The sequence below is a fragment of the Magallana gigas genome, chromosome 5, assembly GCF_963853765.1.
Source record: "Magallana gigas chromosome 5, xbMagGiga1.1, whole genome shotgun sequence".
Lineage (NCBI taxonomy): Eukaryota > Metazoa > Mollusca > Bivalvia > Ostreida > Ostreidae > Magallana > Magallana gigas.
The window spans coordinates 41,149,199-41,164,469 of NC_088857.1; the positions used below are offsets into that span (position 1 = coordinate 41,149,199).

The 15,271-nt window shown below is 34.2% G+C and overlaps 2 protein-coding genes across 2 annotated transcripts; one reads left to right on the forward strand and one right to left on the reverse strand.

The window, feature by feature from the left end:
* The first annotated feature begins 5,040 nt into the window (after nt 1–5,040).
* LOC105323266 (uncharacterized) lies at nt 5,041–8,095 on the forward strand. The gene is made up of 5 exons (XM_011422335.4): nt 5,041–5,548; nt 6,522–6,603; nt 7,095–7,244; nt 7,546–7,640; nt 7,869–8,095. The coding sequence occupies exons 1-5, from the start codon at nt 5,273–5,275 to the stop codon at nt 7,935–7,937; spliced, it is 672 nt and encodes a 223-aa protein (XP_011420637.3). The 5' UTR covers nt 5,041–5,272; the 3' UTR covers nt 7,938–8,095.
* A 241-nt stretch (nt 8,096–8,336) lies between these two features.
* Nucleotides 8,337–14,712, reverse strand: LOC105323264 (ras-related and estrogen-regulated growth inhibitor). Its single transcript, XM_011422333.4, has 5 exons — nt 14,522–14,712; nt 14,059–14,425; nt 10,969–11,025; nt 10,262–10,335; nt 8,337–9,082 (listed from the first exon to the last, which is right to left on the reverse strand). Exons 2-5 carry the CDS (start codon nt 14,150–14,152, stop codon nt 8,657–8,659), a joined length of 651 nt encoding a protein of 216 aa, XP_011420635.2. The 5' UTR covers nt 14,153–14,425; nt 14,522–14,712; the 3' UTR covers nt 8,337–8,656.
* Nucleotides 14,713–15,271: the final 559 nt, after the last annotated feature.

Consider the following 15,271-nt stretch of genomic DNA (forward strand, 5'->3'; position numbering starts at 1 on the left):
TTGGGACCAGGGATGGGGTAATGGTAATTTGTAATGGTAATTGAGTGTAATTAATTACAAATTTTGATGTAATTGGAAGTAATGTGTAATTGGCCACATTTTCAATTACATGTAATGGTAATTTAATTAATAATTACTTTCAAAAAAGGCATGTAATTCCAATTACTTTTCAATTACTTTCAATTACACACTGATGGACATATAAACATTAAGCTGTCCACTACCCATTTTCCCCCACACAATGGTACATTAGGTCAAGTTCGAAGAGTAGTTAAAAAGCATTGAACTATTATTATATATATCATACTAAATATTTTTCAAAATGGATTTTTTCAATGATTCAATATTTAATGATAAGTTTCCCAAATGTATTTGATGATTTGTTTGATCTCTTTTTTCTTACAAATACTTATTTCCCTTCTTATTTGAATAATTAGTGTGTCAATTATCATTGAGTTAGTTTAAAACATCATTGTTTAATTTACAAACAAAATCAGTGTTATCGAAATTATATAAACTATCAAGTCATGCTTTGTAATTGATAGCCTAAAATACACAGAGCTAAAATGTATGGCTTCAAATGGGTTTAAGTTTTTGATGCCTAACATGTCCACAGGGTATGTTCCCTTATTGCAAACATTTTGATAATTAGAGAACAACAGGTGTGAATTGTGTTTTGATAACAATTATAGTCTGTCCTCTACCTGAGATTAACCTGTACTTCGGCATTGTATTTACAAAAGAAAAAAAATAGTGTATAAAAATGCAAAGGAGAAAGTTTTTATATAATAGTTTTGCATGCAAGAAATACTTTAGTTGACATGGTAGGTGTAGGTTAAGGGATATGACATTTAAATGTTTATTGAATATCAGGGTGTATGGGACACCTCCTTATTTTGACTACCAGTACCTGCGTTTTAAAATAATCAATAAAAACCAAATATATATTTTTTCTTTCCAAAAATTGTAACTAATTATCAGAATAGTTAGCAAATTCTCAAACAGTGAAATTATTTTGATTATGAGGAAATTTTATTCATTTTATAGATATACCTCCTTAAATGTTTATGTGTTGTATATAAATCATGGTTTTAGTAAATTTTGATGAAAATGTAATTTGTAATTTAATTAATTACATCTGCAAAGTAATTGTAATTTAATTAATTACATTTGAAAACTCTTGTAATGGTAATGGTAATTTAATTGAAGAATTTAAGCGAGTAATTGTAATTTAATTAATTACTTTCCATTGTAATTGACCCCATCCCTGCTTGGGACAGAGTATAGGATATTGATTAATTTACAAACAAACTAAGAATCTTCGAAAATATAAAACATGTTTATTAAATGTACGCCCAAAGAGTAAATGTTCCAATTTTTTTCTACTTAATTGACATTAAAATTCACAGTCTATTGATAAACATCTGTCAGCCATATATTTTTACAGATAAAGCTATTTAAAGGTTATGTCATGATAGAAGTTAATTTACATAAATGTCGTCTTGTACACTAATTGGTTTGCTAAGTATTCCTTAGAAGTGAATTTTTCTTTAAATAAAATTTAATGATTTTTTTCCGTAAGATTTTTGATAGTGATTTGAGTTAAATGCAGAATTTTTTAAATAGCTGGTTTTTGCAGCAAAATAAAATTCTTAAAAATACGGCCCAATTGCTTTAGATACTATTGAAATAAAAAATTTCAAAATTTATTGATACATGTATTTGATGATTTGGTTCATTTATAATGAAAGCAACGTATATTACATTAACTATCAGTAAAAAGGAAGGTAAACCCTACTGGACTTCCGTACATGTGTGACCCCGGCCGTAAATGCGGTATCAGTCATATATGATATAATTATATAGGCCAAAGATAATTTTGAAGTTACATTATTGGCAAAGAGGGCTGAATAAAAAAACCTATTTATTACAACATTGCTTTCGTTAAAGTTCTTCATTCATACATGGAGTAATAGATGTGTGTACATACCCATTTCGTCACCCATATTCAGTGAACTTATACATGGAGTGACGAGAGTTTTACTGATAAAGGTCACCTTATGTGTATGTTTAAATGACATGTCTACATGGAAGATCCAACATTTGTGCAAAATTAAATTGTTATGTACTTTTGAATTTTTATATTATATTTTTTTAGATTATCGGTTTAAACTTTTTTCAACTTGTGTTAATATTTTCCCTCATATTTTATCTGTTAGATTTCATGTATCAAGGTCCGCAATAGAAAAAGAAAATTTGAAGTATACATACCAGAATAACCAGTATACCTTCAAGAGTACGAAAAATGTGATCAATAAGCTTCTTTCAGTCCACACTCAAATAAACTGAACGTTGATAAATACTCGATGGTGACCTCCGATGACGACCCTGTCTTGAGCGCAAAACTATTAATACACGTAAAAACAATATCATTTGGTTTGGGTTTTAGTTTTACCTTAAAAAACTGCTTTCAACTTGAGGCGTTTACCTGACACATGGATTTTTTTTTTATATCTTTACATCTTTTATATTATATACTTATATTACTTTTTTATTCATGTTTCACCCAGAATTGAAAAGCGTAATATGTTTTTTCCCAGTTGTAAAGTGGTAATTCTTTTATATATAGTTACCGTCTTTTCACTCCAGGGGGAAATATTTTGAATTTGAGCTTCATTATTAAAGTTTTTTTTATATTATTGTCGAATATATTCAAAATTATATAAAATGTATATTAATATATAAAACATATTTAATATTCAAAATTCGGATTAAATTTCATATTCCTTCAATGTTAAGTTTATCAAAACGACGGGAAATATATTGAATCAAGGACAAGTCCATTAACGTAAATCAACAGTTTAGGAATTCCAACAGTTTACTGGTGTTCGGAAGAAAAAATGACATGAGGTTTTTTGCAGTTGCTGCCCTTTTGATAGTATAAATATGTATGAGGAATATTGCACAGACAGTCTATTTTATTAAAAAATGATAATTTACGACAAAAGATACCCATGGCGACGAGTTTTTTGGGTTGTTTTTTTTTTAACTTTTTCAAAATGTTCGCGCACGCGACAAAAGCTAAAAGCTAGTCACAAAACATTTAGAGTCATGTAAAACAAATAAAATGCTTAGTTTCAAAAGTAGCTACTACATGTAATAGTTACTCTATATATTGTCTTTCCACAAATTTATTTAAAAATTAAATTTGTTGTTTTGACTACTATGTAGTTTAAATAAATTTGTGGAAAGACAATATGTACATAAATCCCGCTTTACACAATCAGCATGCTATACATATAATGCAATTTCACGTTAAAAATCTGTTGCCAGCTCCCATCATGATTTATACTCATCTAAGCAAACAGTATACTTTTCAGCTTAATACAGTATCCAATTAGTACGTATACAGAACACAATAAAACAGTATCTACTGATAATCGGGTCATAATCGTTACACACATCCTTGTATATAATAAACCGGCCCTGGAAACATCTACAATGAAGCATTCAATTCATCACATTCAAAACAGACTCATCAATTATACTCTCTCTAAGATGTTATACACAGTTTGTCTTGCGTTTAGTTTTAAGTAAATCATTGATATCTCAACTGAATAAATCATAAAAAAAAATATTTGTAGTCAAATACGTATTTGAACAATACTTCTACATTGCACTGGGAAAAAACCCTATTCTGATCAAAAGATCATAAACGCAAATCAAACATGAAGATCATGGATGGGAGATCCTCACTCTATACATAGGAATGCCAATAAAGTGTATTTCTTTGAAAATTGCATTTGATAAATTAAGAATTAAAAAAGGTTGGAAAAGTATACAGTTATGACTTGGTATAAAAACAATGATTTGTTGGATCTTTAGCAGAAAAATATTGCCCATGGTCAAAGGTCAACGTCAAAAACATTTTCTGAGAGTCCTAAATAAATCATATCATGTCTAATTTAACTATCAACAACTGTTATCCTTCGCTATAAATATAAGTACTAATTTTTCATGTAACAAACAGTCTTTCTCATTATTTCATTTTTGCACAGCATTTCTGCCATTTCCGTTTCGTTTCGACGAAAATTTATCATATTTTCATTATATTTCTTAGACCAGTTGATTAAATATTCATTTTGATGGATTTTTTGTTTGTAAGAAATATACCAAAGAATATCAATAAAATTCTTGACAATCCAGTGGATCAATTCAATTTTGTTCCAATTATTGTAAAGTGTTGTTATTTAACACCTGATGCGATATCAACATTTTAGGTTTATTCTCAGGATTGGCAAAACATAAAAATTAAATAAATCAATCTAAATCCAACCTTTGATATAAACGTTTCGGTTGAAGAATAACTTAATTTACAATAGATGTAGCAAAGACAGTGGTAGGAATCCCATCGTATCTCAGCCCAGAACTCTGCCAGGATATTCCTTACAGCTCCAAGTCTGATATCTGGGTAATTTAAGTAATCTTTAAGTATAATATCTGGGCAAGTCATCTCCTAATTCAGTATCTTAAGTCACTTTCGATCAAATATCTAAGTAAGTCATCTCTCAGTCTAACATCTGGCCCCTGGGCCATAAAACTTAGACGAGCTTACTTTTTATTTAAGTCTCACTTTTACAAAAGGAACCTATAGCGGAAAAGTGAGCCTGAGATCAAAAGTGAGCTCGTCTAAGATTTATGGCCCCGGGGCCAGGGTAAGTCATCTAGTCCATTATATGGGTAATTCCAATATCTAGCCCAATATTCATAAACTAGTACTCATTATCCAGTTGTCATAATATCACAATGTCAATCCAAGGTTAACAGATCATTAACTGTCCTACCCTGACATCGTTAACCTCTCAGAATTTCTTACTAGTATATGTACATGTTTGCAATGCAGTTAGCTTTTAAAAAGTTTTGTTATCAAGTTGTTGTGATGCTGTCTGTAATAACAACTTTTCTTTTTCTTTAAAAATCCAAGTATTTTTATTTCATTTTCTATTTTTTCGCAGTGGTTGACTGAAATCCTTGTTTTTAGGAACTTTGTAACTTTAAGTGAAAACTCGAATTTTTTCAAGGACAAACACGTGCAGACAAAATATTACAACACTGAACAATTATCTTACTCATCAGCCGCCTGGAGAGCTCTCACCCTTGTTTTGTTTGCGCTGAAATAACTCAGTCAGATAACATCAAAGTTCACCCGATAAAAGCAGTTTCAACCACCACCTATGAATAGCAAAAGAGGACACTACTAATACAAAACACAATGGTCCTCCGATTTGTATTCACAGTTGTCTGCTTAATTGGTGGTCTTCATGATGTAATCTCGCGACAAGGATGTTGCGGTCCAAAACAGTGGACTGGTGTTGCGATTCAGAAACTTGGGAGATACGACCACGATTTGGATGTTGCATCTTTGGCCGATATTTCAACGAATGTTGCTTACGACTATGTCGCGAAAAAAATATCCCTTCAACAGAAGATACACAATATTACAACGGATAACACGGATTTAGTGCATGTTATATATGACTTCAAACAAGTTAGTATAGTCCAAATTTTAACTATCATGTATTCAGATTTATATAAATAGCTAAATGATTTCTAACACCAACCCAACTACACCAGAGTCATTAATTTGAAAACTTCTCTGAAACTCCACCAACTCTCGGCTGAGCGATATTTGGACTGACGCTTTCGTCGTAACTCGAAACATTCCTTCATAATTCGTGTCAAGAGATTTGACCCGAAATTAGGAATATACTTTGTCTTATCCGAATAATTTCTACCACTCCGACGTCCGCAGGATCAAATTTCAAAGGGATGAAGAGCGAACTTTTTGGTGGGGTCTTACTAGTTAACTCGTAATAACGAGATCGTTTCTCCTAATAACGAGAAAATTAACTCATAATAACGAGATATTTTCTCGTTTTTACGAGATCTTTTTTCGTAATTACGAGATACAAATATTTTTTATGTGGCCCTATTCGTCTTCCGTAAGGTTATGAGAAAATACAAACTTCATTTGAAGAAATAATTCGATAATTCTTCAAGCTGCAAAATGGGGACAAGAAAGACTTGTATCTTGATTTCGAGTACGACAAGAAATCAAGGTTGGGGCCGAATTTTATGAATTGAATTATGAAGGACTGTCCCGGGTTCAGTGAAAGCACATCGGTCGAAATAGCAAGCCGAGTTTAAACTCAGCCTAGAATTATCCCCCCCTCCCGTAAATATATGTACGAAGAAAATCGTATCCGTTAACAGTTAAATTATGAGAACAAAACTTTGACATCATACTTATAATTTGAGGACAATATGCCTAGAAGTGTGAGTGGTTTTCCTATTCTCTTCGTGTGAGTCTTGGTGAATGGCATTTCACCACGCCAGTTCAACACGCCGGTCTTTCAAGTAACACTTCAGTCAATGAAGAGATACTGACAACCACTGATTACTGTACTTCTTGATGCCAAGATCTTGTAGAGTACGACGATGCAATGCTTTTTGTATTTCAGAAAACAGAGTACACAATAACTAATGGAAAAGTTTGCATCGCGACCCCGATCAGCGGAGAAATGTGGCCTAACTGTGTACCAGGCATGTACAATTACACATTGTTGTGTTTAATAGATCGTAATAGATGTCCTTCTATTCATGAGCTACAATTGATAATAAAATGCTCAATGAGTTTGATTTACGGTTCTTCCCAATTGAAAAAACAAATTACTTGGCTGGTGCATTAATAAGTGTAAAATACTCTAGACGGGACTTTAAACATCATTTATTTAGCGTTTGCACAATAGTGATACGATGTCTTGTTTTTAATTGATAGCACAATGCCTGTAGTTATAACTAAATTTACACTGAATTGATTATAACATGGTCGTTTAACGTTTAACGTACATGTATTTCTGTGAGATATTATTAAAAGTGTTGAATAAACTTGGTAATTAAACCAAAAAAACAAAAACAAACACAAAAAACAAACAAACAAAAAACGTGTTAATGGGAAAAAAATGTTTGATTGAATTTGCAGTCGGAACTTGGAATTCTTTTAATTCTTTGTTTTATGCACTTTACACGTACAGAGAACGCAAGTCACTTGGGAACTTACAATATTTCCGGCCCTGTTGTGGATGTCTACAGGGTGGTGACACCAGGTGGCGCTACAGTCAGATTCAGCGTTACGTACGAACTTTGTTATCCGGGCACCGAGAGCTTACTTACTTCCGGTCCGGGTGAGTAATTGTTAAAGAATTTTCAATCATTTGTTTTTTAAATTGGAATGCAAGTACTGATGCATTAGACGATCGATGAATTTGACTTAATTTGACACACAAATGAACGTTATTCTTTTATATCTCTGTCATAACGTAACAATCGTACAATATTTTTCATCAATGATCGATGCAAATGACGTACTGTTCGGGCGCAAGCGGGATTTGGATTTGATCACGACCTGACCAAAATTATTACATAATGAAACTCAAAGAATGAACGAGTCCTTGTTCTTTTAACAAATTCCTGTCTGTGTTTCAGTGTATGATTTAACCGTCAGTGTGTATGAAAATGTGACAAAAGGAATCACCGATCCTTCCGTGTTCAACGTTCCCGTGTTTTGTCATCATAGACAGGTTAGTACTGGCCGTCATCAACTATCCTCATCTACACGTTAATTTTCAGCCTCTTAAACACGAGGTTTTACCTTAAAAAAAGAACTTTTTCTTGATTTGAAATAATAGCGTAGTGGTTGAGTAATTATATAATGCTGATGACAACAAGGCAAGAAACGACGTTACTTATACATTAATTATTCGAGCATCCTTCTTGCGAATTCTATAATGATTTTTGTGTACTTATAGATGAAGACAAATTATACTTCCTCCACCATCACAGAGCTGATTCACAGATCTTTATTATCCTGGAGATAAAGAACACTACTCCGACTATCCTTTTTACATGATGCCAAAATGATGACGTCCGGAGGCAGATGCAATCGTTGAAAGATTTGTCTGATTATATGTATAATTTATAAAATATCAGTTTTTAAATCAACTTTTTAGTTTACATTTATAACTTTAACAATTTTACAGCGTAATAAATGTGTGTTGATTTTTATGCACTATTCAGGATCGTAATTCATCAACTGCCTGCTTTTAATGTTCTTTCACGTAAAATATATGTCATGTTCAACACGCCCTTCACTTTTTCCTATTCGTTGCATATGAAGATAAGTTTTTTTAAGTTATTATATAAATTTTAATGAAAGAAGAAGAACAAAATTTTAAGAGAACTAAGATTTAGTAGGAGTTTTTGTTTTGTCAGAGACGAGATGACGCATCAGTTCACAGTGTAATGAATTTAATATAAATGACGCGTGAAATCGGTGTCGCGTCACTGAGCGTCAATAGGGCCGCCATTCACGTGACACCTGGTTTACATCTGGAACAGGAATATCATAATGTTCAAAGTGCATACAGGATAGGCAGATTGTGGTAATCTTAGGATTAGATGTCTAAATAAAAGTACATATGTAAAGTCAATCCAAATGATTCATAGTCGGTTTAAACACCTAGTGATACGGTGGTTCAAATAAAATTCTATCTATTCTTGCAGACTGGAAGGGAATTCATAATATAAATAAGGTATATCACATAGAGCTCTGTCTGTTTGTCTGTTTGTTCGGGTTGAACATTTTTGTGAACACCTGCTTCACTTGAGCGGCCGAGCTTCGTCGGCGAGATTTAGTTTCTATCAGTTTGCGCCTTTTGACTTCTCGCGCCACTTCGTAAAAGAGTTCGTAGATCTCCTCACTTCCCTCACAGACGGAAGTCTCGAAAAAAGCACACGCCATGTCCGTTGCGAGTTTCATTCCCTCTGCCGTACTCACATCACGTTCACGCATGAGGTCCACTTTGTTTCCGACTAATACACACTGGACGTTTGTTTTCTTGACATCGTCTAAATGATCCTTGAGTTTCACGATCTCCTCGAAGCTCTGTCTGTCATTAATGGCGTAAACAAAAATAAACCCGTCCGCCCAACGTATGTGGCCCTCTCTTTGCAAGGTTTCAATCTGAAAAGAAATGTCAATGATAAGGTGAAAAACAACAAATTAAGGTTAAACAGTTAAGATTTTGAATCTGATTACTAATTGAATGGTCAAGTGAAGCAAAAACATAATATTTTTACATGTTATATCTAAGGACTAAGTTGTTTTGAAACTTATAAAAAAAACCAACTAAAACTAAACTTCTTTATGATCGTGTTGTAAATAAGCTGAAACCAAGAACATAATGATATAAAGGTTAAAACTTTACAATAAATCAAAAATTGATGTATTTGAAAAAAAAAAAAAACATGGTTTTTTCTTTTCACCCAAAGGTAAAAACTATAAAAATGTGACATTTTATTTACAAGTTTTTCTTCATTGCATAGCAAATATTGTTGATGAAATCATATTTAAATGCATAGAATTTAAGCGTTGTTCTTGTTTGGTTTGGAATCAATACATGTTATTAAATCGCTCCCAAAGTACTAAATTATTGCACGTATGCTCATTAAGTGGTGGTTTGTGGGGTGGGTGGGGATGGTTGGTTAGAGAACACTTACCCCCAAAAATCTTGCCAAAGTCATACTTGTATATAATTCGCCACAATCCATGGGTGTGGGCTATAGATCGTTTATCTAAATAAATCTGTTTTAAATACCAACGATTGAGATAACTTTTAAACTATCTACAAAACATGGGAGGCTAATAGGATCTAATTTATCAAAATATCAATGTGAGAAAAAAAATTGTTGCCGAAAAACTGGTAGGGTCATCCTCCCTCCCAAAGGTTGCTGCGTGTCTGACGTCTTTCTTTGATTCGAGATGCTTTTCATTCAGCTATATACTTTAAACTTGATGTTAACAAATAAAAACGGACGTAATGTTAATATGGTGAATTTGAATGTGAACACGACAGGCGATCTTTACTACCAAATGATATTTAAACAACTGCTCTAACCTTGACCGTTTTACACGATCGTTTGAGAGATATAATTTTAGCAACTTGACTCTCTTCTTCCGATTCGGTGAATTTACATCTTGTAAAATTAACATATTAATATAAAAAAACCTCTATCAGACTAGACGTACATGGGGCACTGTCTTGTGACATACGACCGTCACCCGGTTTTCTCACGCTGGGCTGTGAGGCGTTATAATTCTCGCCATTACACAACTAACTTATCAACTTTCTCAATTTTTTACCTGTCCTGCCGTGTCTAATATCTCCATGGTAACCATTTCGTCGTCTAAGGTCGCCACATGCTTGTAGGTACATTCTGCAAAATCGGCAAAAAAAGTGTAAATAAGTAAATGTATGTAACATTTATATATTAATTCCAAATTACCTGGCGTGATTGTTAAACTTCATATTAAGTGGATAATTTCGAAAGGGAGCTAATTGGAAGAAAATTTATTTCATAGTTTGATTATTAATGATAGAGAGAGGAGAATTTACAGCGAACAGCTGTTGAAGCTTACAATTAATTGCAAATATTTAAGTAGGGTACTTGATTTAACTGGTAAAGTACAGTATGAAAGAGAGATTTGAAGATTTACACAAGAGTTACTGCAATCTTAACATCAGGCAATAGAAACCAGTTGTCTGAATGCACTTGTTCCGTAAGATAATATTTTAAAACAAAGGCGTGTCCAAAAGTTCATTTTTTGGGGTGGGGTGGGGTTACACATTTTTAAATTCATTTGATGTTATGTAATTCATTCTAACATGTGTCATATGGAGTTGAGCCAGTGACAAGAAAAATGAAATGTTCTTAACCCTTGGCTATGAACTTTACATATACACGCGTATGTTTTCTAGTAGTATATATATGCATGGCCAGTAACGATAACGGAATAAGATGCAAATGGCCGAACCCCCCGTGAAGGGACAGCGACTGACTGACACTCACCTAGAGTTGGGTCGTACTCCCAGATGAACCTCCGGGTCAAAAACCTCACCACCAGGGCTGTCAGAAAACAAGAATTAATCACGCTTAATAAATTACAAATTAAAATCATGTCACATGAATCAACGAAACAAATAGCGTGAACTGAGATAAATCGCCGCCCAGGTAGAAAATGCCGAGATGGTACATGTACAATACAAAATGCGTAATTTGAGTTATGATTTTTGGGGAAACAAGGGGCCAAGATTCGTTCCGTTAATGTCGGTCAGGTAGATAACCGGTGGAGTCTGAGGAGACACAGATGGTCCGCGTTTCCTGGTGATTGGTCAAGATATGTATGTAAACAAATATATGGGTGATTAGAAAATTCTCCGCGTCAGCATTATTTAGAATCGCATTGATTCAACACTTCAAAAAATATCTTATCTCGGACTGCTAACATCAGTGTCTCGGACTAGGAAACTTGGTCAATGATTTTTTTTTTCTTTCCTATCAATGAAACATTTTACGGAACCATGTCCGAGATGAAGAAATATGGTCGGGTTTGATACATTAAGTCAGCTTCCAGTTAAAATGTTGTCTTTTTTTCGGCTTGTGGGATATCTTAGCCGGTTTACAACCAATTAGCTCTAATCATCGTTGTAGAAAATCCATCTTTGTTAATTAACTTTTTTTTATTAACATAAGACATGCTGCATGCCAGACTATGGGTTGTTCTTTGTTTATATATATAGCATGTTTGTATTGATTTATGTCCTAGTTTCCAACTACGCATCCATACACCTGTTTAAGAAAATGAAGCAGGTTAGGTTATGTATCTATTGTGCACATTTATTATTTGATCATCGCTATCAGCGTACTTTGCAGTGGTGTTCAATGTGGCATACCGCCCATTTAATTTGGCGTATAAATGCGAAAAGGCACGCTCAACACATGAATCTTTGAGTAACAATTACAGTGAAATTACAGGTTTCATCTGTCTCGAATATTAGATTTTTTTGTTTCTGCAGACGATTGCTCAAAACTTGTAGGGATGCCACGATTTAAATTGCCAACTTGATTCATTCATTCTTTGGTGTATTCGAAAAATCGGTCATTTTGTAATTGCCTTTTTATGTAAGAACCCTTTCTTTCATGTTTGTTGATTTTTCCTGAAGTAGTTTTCATTGAAAGAAAAATGAAGGAATGCAGTTTTATGTCTGGGTTACACAGATATTTTCACGGAAACATATAGAGACGAAAAACAGTATTTAGGTTTACGGGGTTTGGGGGTATATTCTATAAAATATGAGTCGATTTTCTAATGAGGCCTTCGTTGTGTCTTTATTATAGAATCTGGCGCTGTGGTAATTACTGGCTATAAGCATTCAAGTCTCATCTACTCCTCCTAACTGCCATCATTTTCTCCCTACACGTCCATCCCGTAATGGTGCCCCGTAAAATACCAGAAAAGAGGCGAGGAATTTCTTACCCTAGTCATAACGAGGTCATGATTCACATCATCACAGACCTTTGACAGACATTATTCTGACATTTTGAACTCATTTAAAAAGTATGTTTTTATCTCCAAGGAATCTGGCGTTGGTAGAACATCCAACAAAAACGAAAACAGCAGACTCGTTGCTAATATCATTTCTCGACGAGCAAAGTGTATAACCAGTCGTTCAAAGCAAATAAGAGAAATCCAATCTACAGGGAAATTGATTGATAAAGTTAAACTAATTTAGAATATTTATCATATCTGAATTAAATAGTTCACGATTTTTTCAGGTCGATCATTTGGTAAAGTGGCCAGAAAGCCTCACAGACTAAATTAATATTAGCCATTTCCCGTTTTAGAAGACCTTTAAGTCGTTAAACAGATTGGCGTATTTATTGTAACAAATGCAACGTATAACCACAAATTTAACTTCAAGATAATCCTAATTGGCCGTTAGATCTTCAGAAACACGGAGCACCCAGCTCTTTCGACCCGTTGACCCTTGACCCCGCAGTACTTGCACGTACTCACACTGCACGCAACCGCGGGCGTATAGTAAAGATAAGTAAGATCAATTTAATTGAAAATGACGATTCTGGTGTTTGGTGTAAATCGTTACGCCTTGTGGTGAATTTGCAATGAAGACATTGATCCATTAAGCTGCAAGTGCTTTGAGATTACAAACTCCTTTAGACATAGACCTAGCGAGAGTACTGACACACAGATACTGGTGAGGCAGGGTCGGGTCTTCAAGTATCTTTCCTAGCTGTCTTATCTTGCACTTACAATTCTGAAGGTTGTCATGCAAGCTTCGGTTTAAAAACTCTAGCAGTGCCATCAGTGAATAATACATTGCAAAACCGCTAACACAGTTTTGTGATGACGAATTTCTCTTTTCATCGTTCCACGTATTAAGTAAACGATTTCAATTTGTAAATGGCCAAAAAAAAGCTTTTATCATGTTATTAAAAGATGATTGGAATTTTAATAGAGTTTAATCTCTACCAGACGAGACCTCTTCATAGCAGTTCAACAACTTGCGGTTTGTTCAAAAGCCAGGCCAATGTGTCTGAAGCATTATTTGCATAAAATATTGATAAATAATGTATTTTTTATGAAATGACTTTAAACTTATTGATTTTTCATTTCAAAACAGGAATATATTATGTGTGTTATGGGATATCAGATTCTTCAAAGGAATATGGGACGTTTTAGGGAAAGATGTCAAGTTGTCAGATCGTTTAAGATAACAAAACGAACCGATTATCAAAAATGTTTAATCTTGTAATTACTCAGTATTTTTTACAGTAATTCTTGAAGCCTTGTCTGTCCGTCTGTCACTTCCGTCTGTATATTGTAACTGTTTGAACCCCCTGTCTCTCTCTCTCTCTCTCTCTCTCTCTCTCTCTCTCTCTCTCTCTCTCTCTCTCTCTCTCTCTCTCTCTCTCTCTCTCTCTCTCTGAAAAAAAGAGATTAGCAATGTTTTGACATCAACTCTCTCTAGATTAAATAGGTTTGTACTTTTCCCGTTGTTTTTCAAAACATAAAACTGCACTTGTTTTAAGAAGAGATGTCATCTCGCAAAAAATTCGAAAAATCAAATGCAGACTTACCCGACTTCCCGACTCCGGCCCGCCCCAGAACGGCCAGTCTGACCTCGGGGTTCGGCTTCGTCTTTCCATTTGACGTCATCGCGGACACCGGCATGAAAATAAAACTGTCGATTTGTTTTGCAAACTGAATTGCAGGTGACTTGTCAACTTGAGAGTTTGAGGCTGATAAGAGGCACCGATGTTTGATATGAAATCACATCCTCAAGGAGATGACAGTCTCACCAGCTTGTCAGGTAGCCCCGGCGTGGTGCATTTTTGCTGATCCGAGTTACAGTCCAATACGTAAAACCTCCAGGGACCGCGGAGGAGCTTAGAGCCTCTGAAAGGTCACCCTCTTTGATCGGGAAACAATGAGAGCATAATAATCCTAAATACAAAAAAGACGAAAATATATTTTTTTGTCGAAAGATTCACTAAAATACCACCTCTAAGCCGATTTTTAACCGAGCTATTCAATACATACGGTGTCCTGATTAATAATCCGAGCAAAAATCCGAATTCTTTAAATTCATCAAGATGAAAAGGAAATATCCATGTCTGCTTCAAGAGGTCTAAATTTAGAGTTATCTTTTGTTGCTTTGTGATATATATTTTACACCGCAGCTTAGTTGCACTGTCACAATCCACTATGGAGAAAGCGAACTGAGTTGGGATTTTCCCCCGCCGCGAAGGCATGCGCGTTACATATCATGTGATTTAAACCTCTTTTAACTTTCTGTTATATCTTTTTAATAGTGAAAACGCAGTCTCAGTACAGAAATGTTGTATCGAATATTGTAAAAATTCTGAATCCTTATAAATTCAAATTAATTCTAATCCTAGCCTTCCCATACTTGATTATTGACCTTCAAAGTCAATGCATGATTTTTTTCCCAAATAGTTTGTTGCTATGAAAGGGGGAAAATTGCGGGCACTAGATTCCACTTCATATATAATATGCATTTGTTTCAGTCATACATTTCCACATTTACAGAGTACTAGTGTCTTGATTCATTATTTACTAGGAAAGAATATTTAATTTTAATTTCATGTTTAATTAGTGAACACACACTTGAGAGAGAGAGAGAGAGATAGAGGGAGAGAGAGAGAGAGAGAGAGAGAGAGAGAGAGAGAGAGAGAGAGAGAGAGAGAGAGAGAGAGAGAGAGAGAGAGAGAGAGAGAGAGAGAGCTTTGATATTACTCTGCACAGTGTCCAAAGTTCTGATATGTGTGC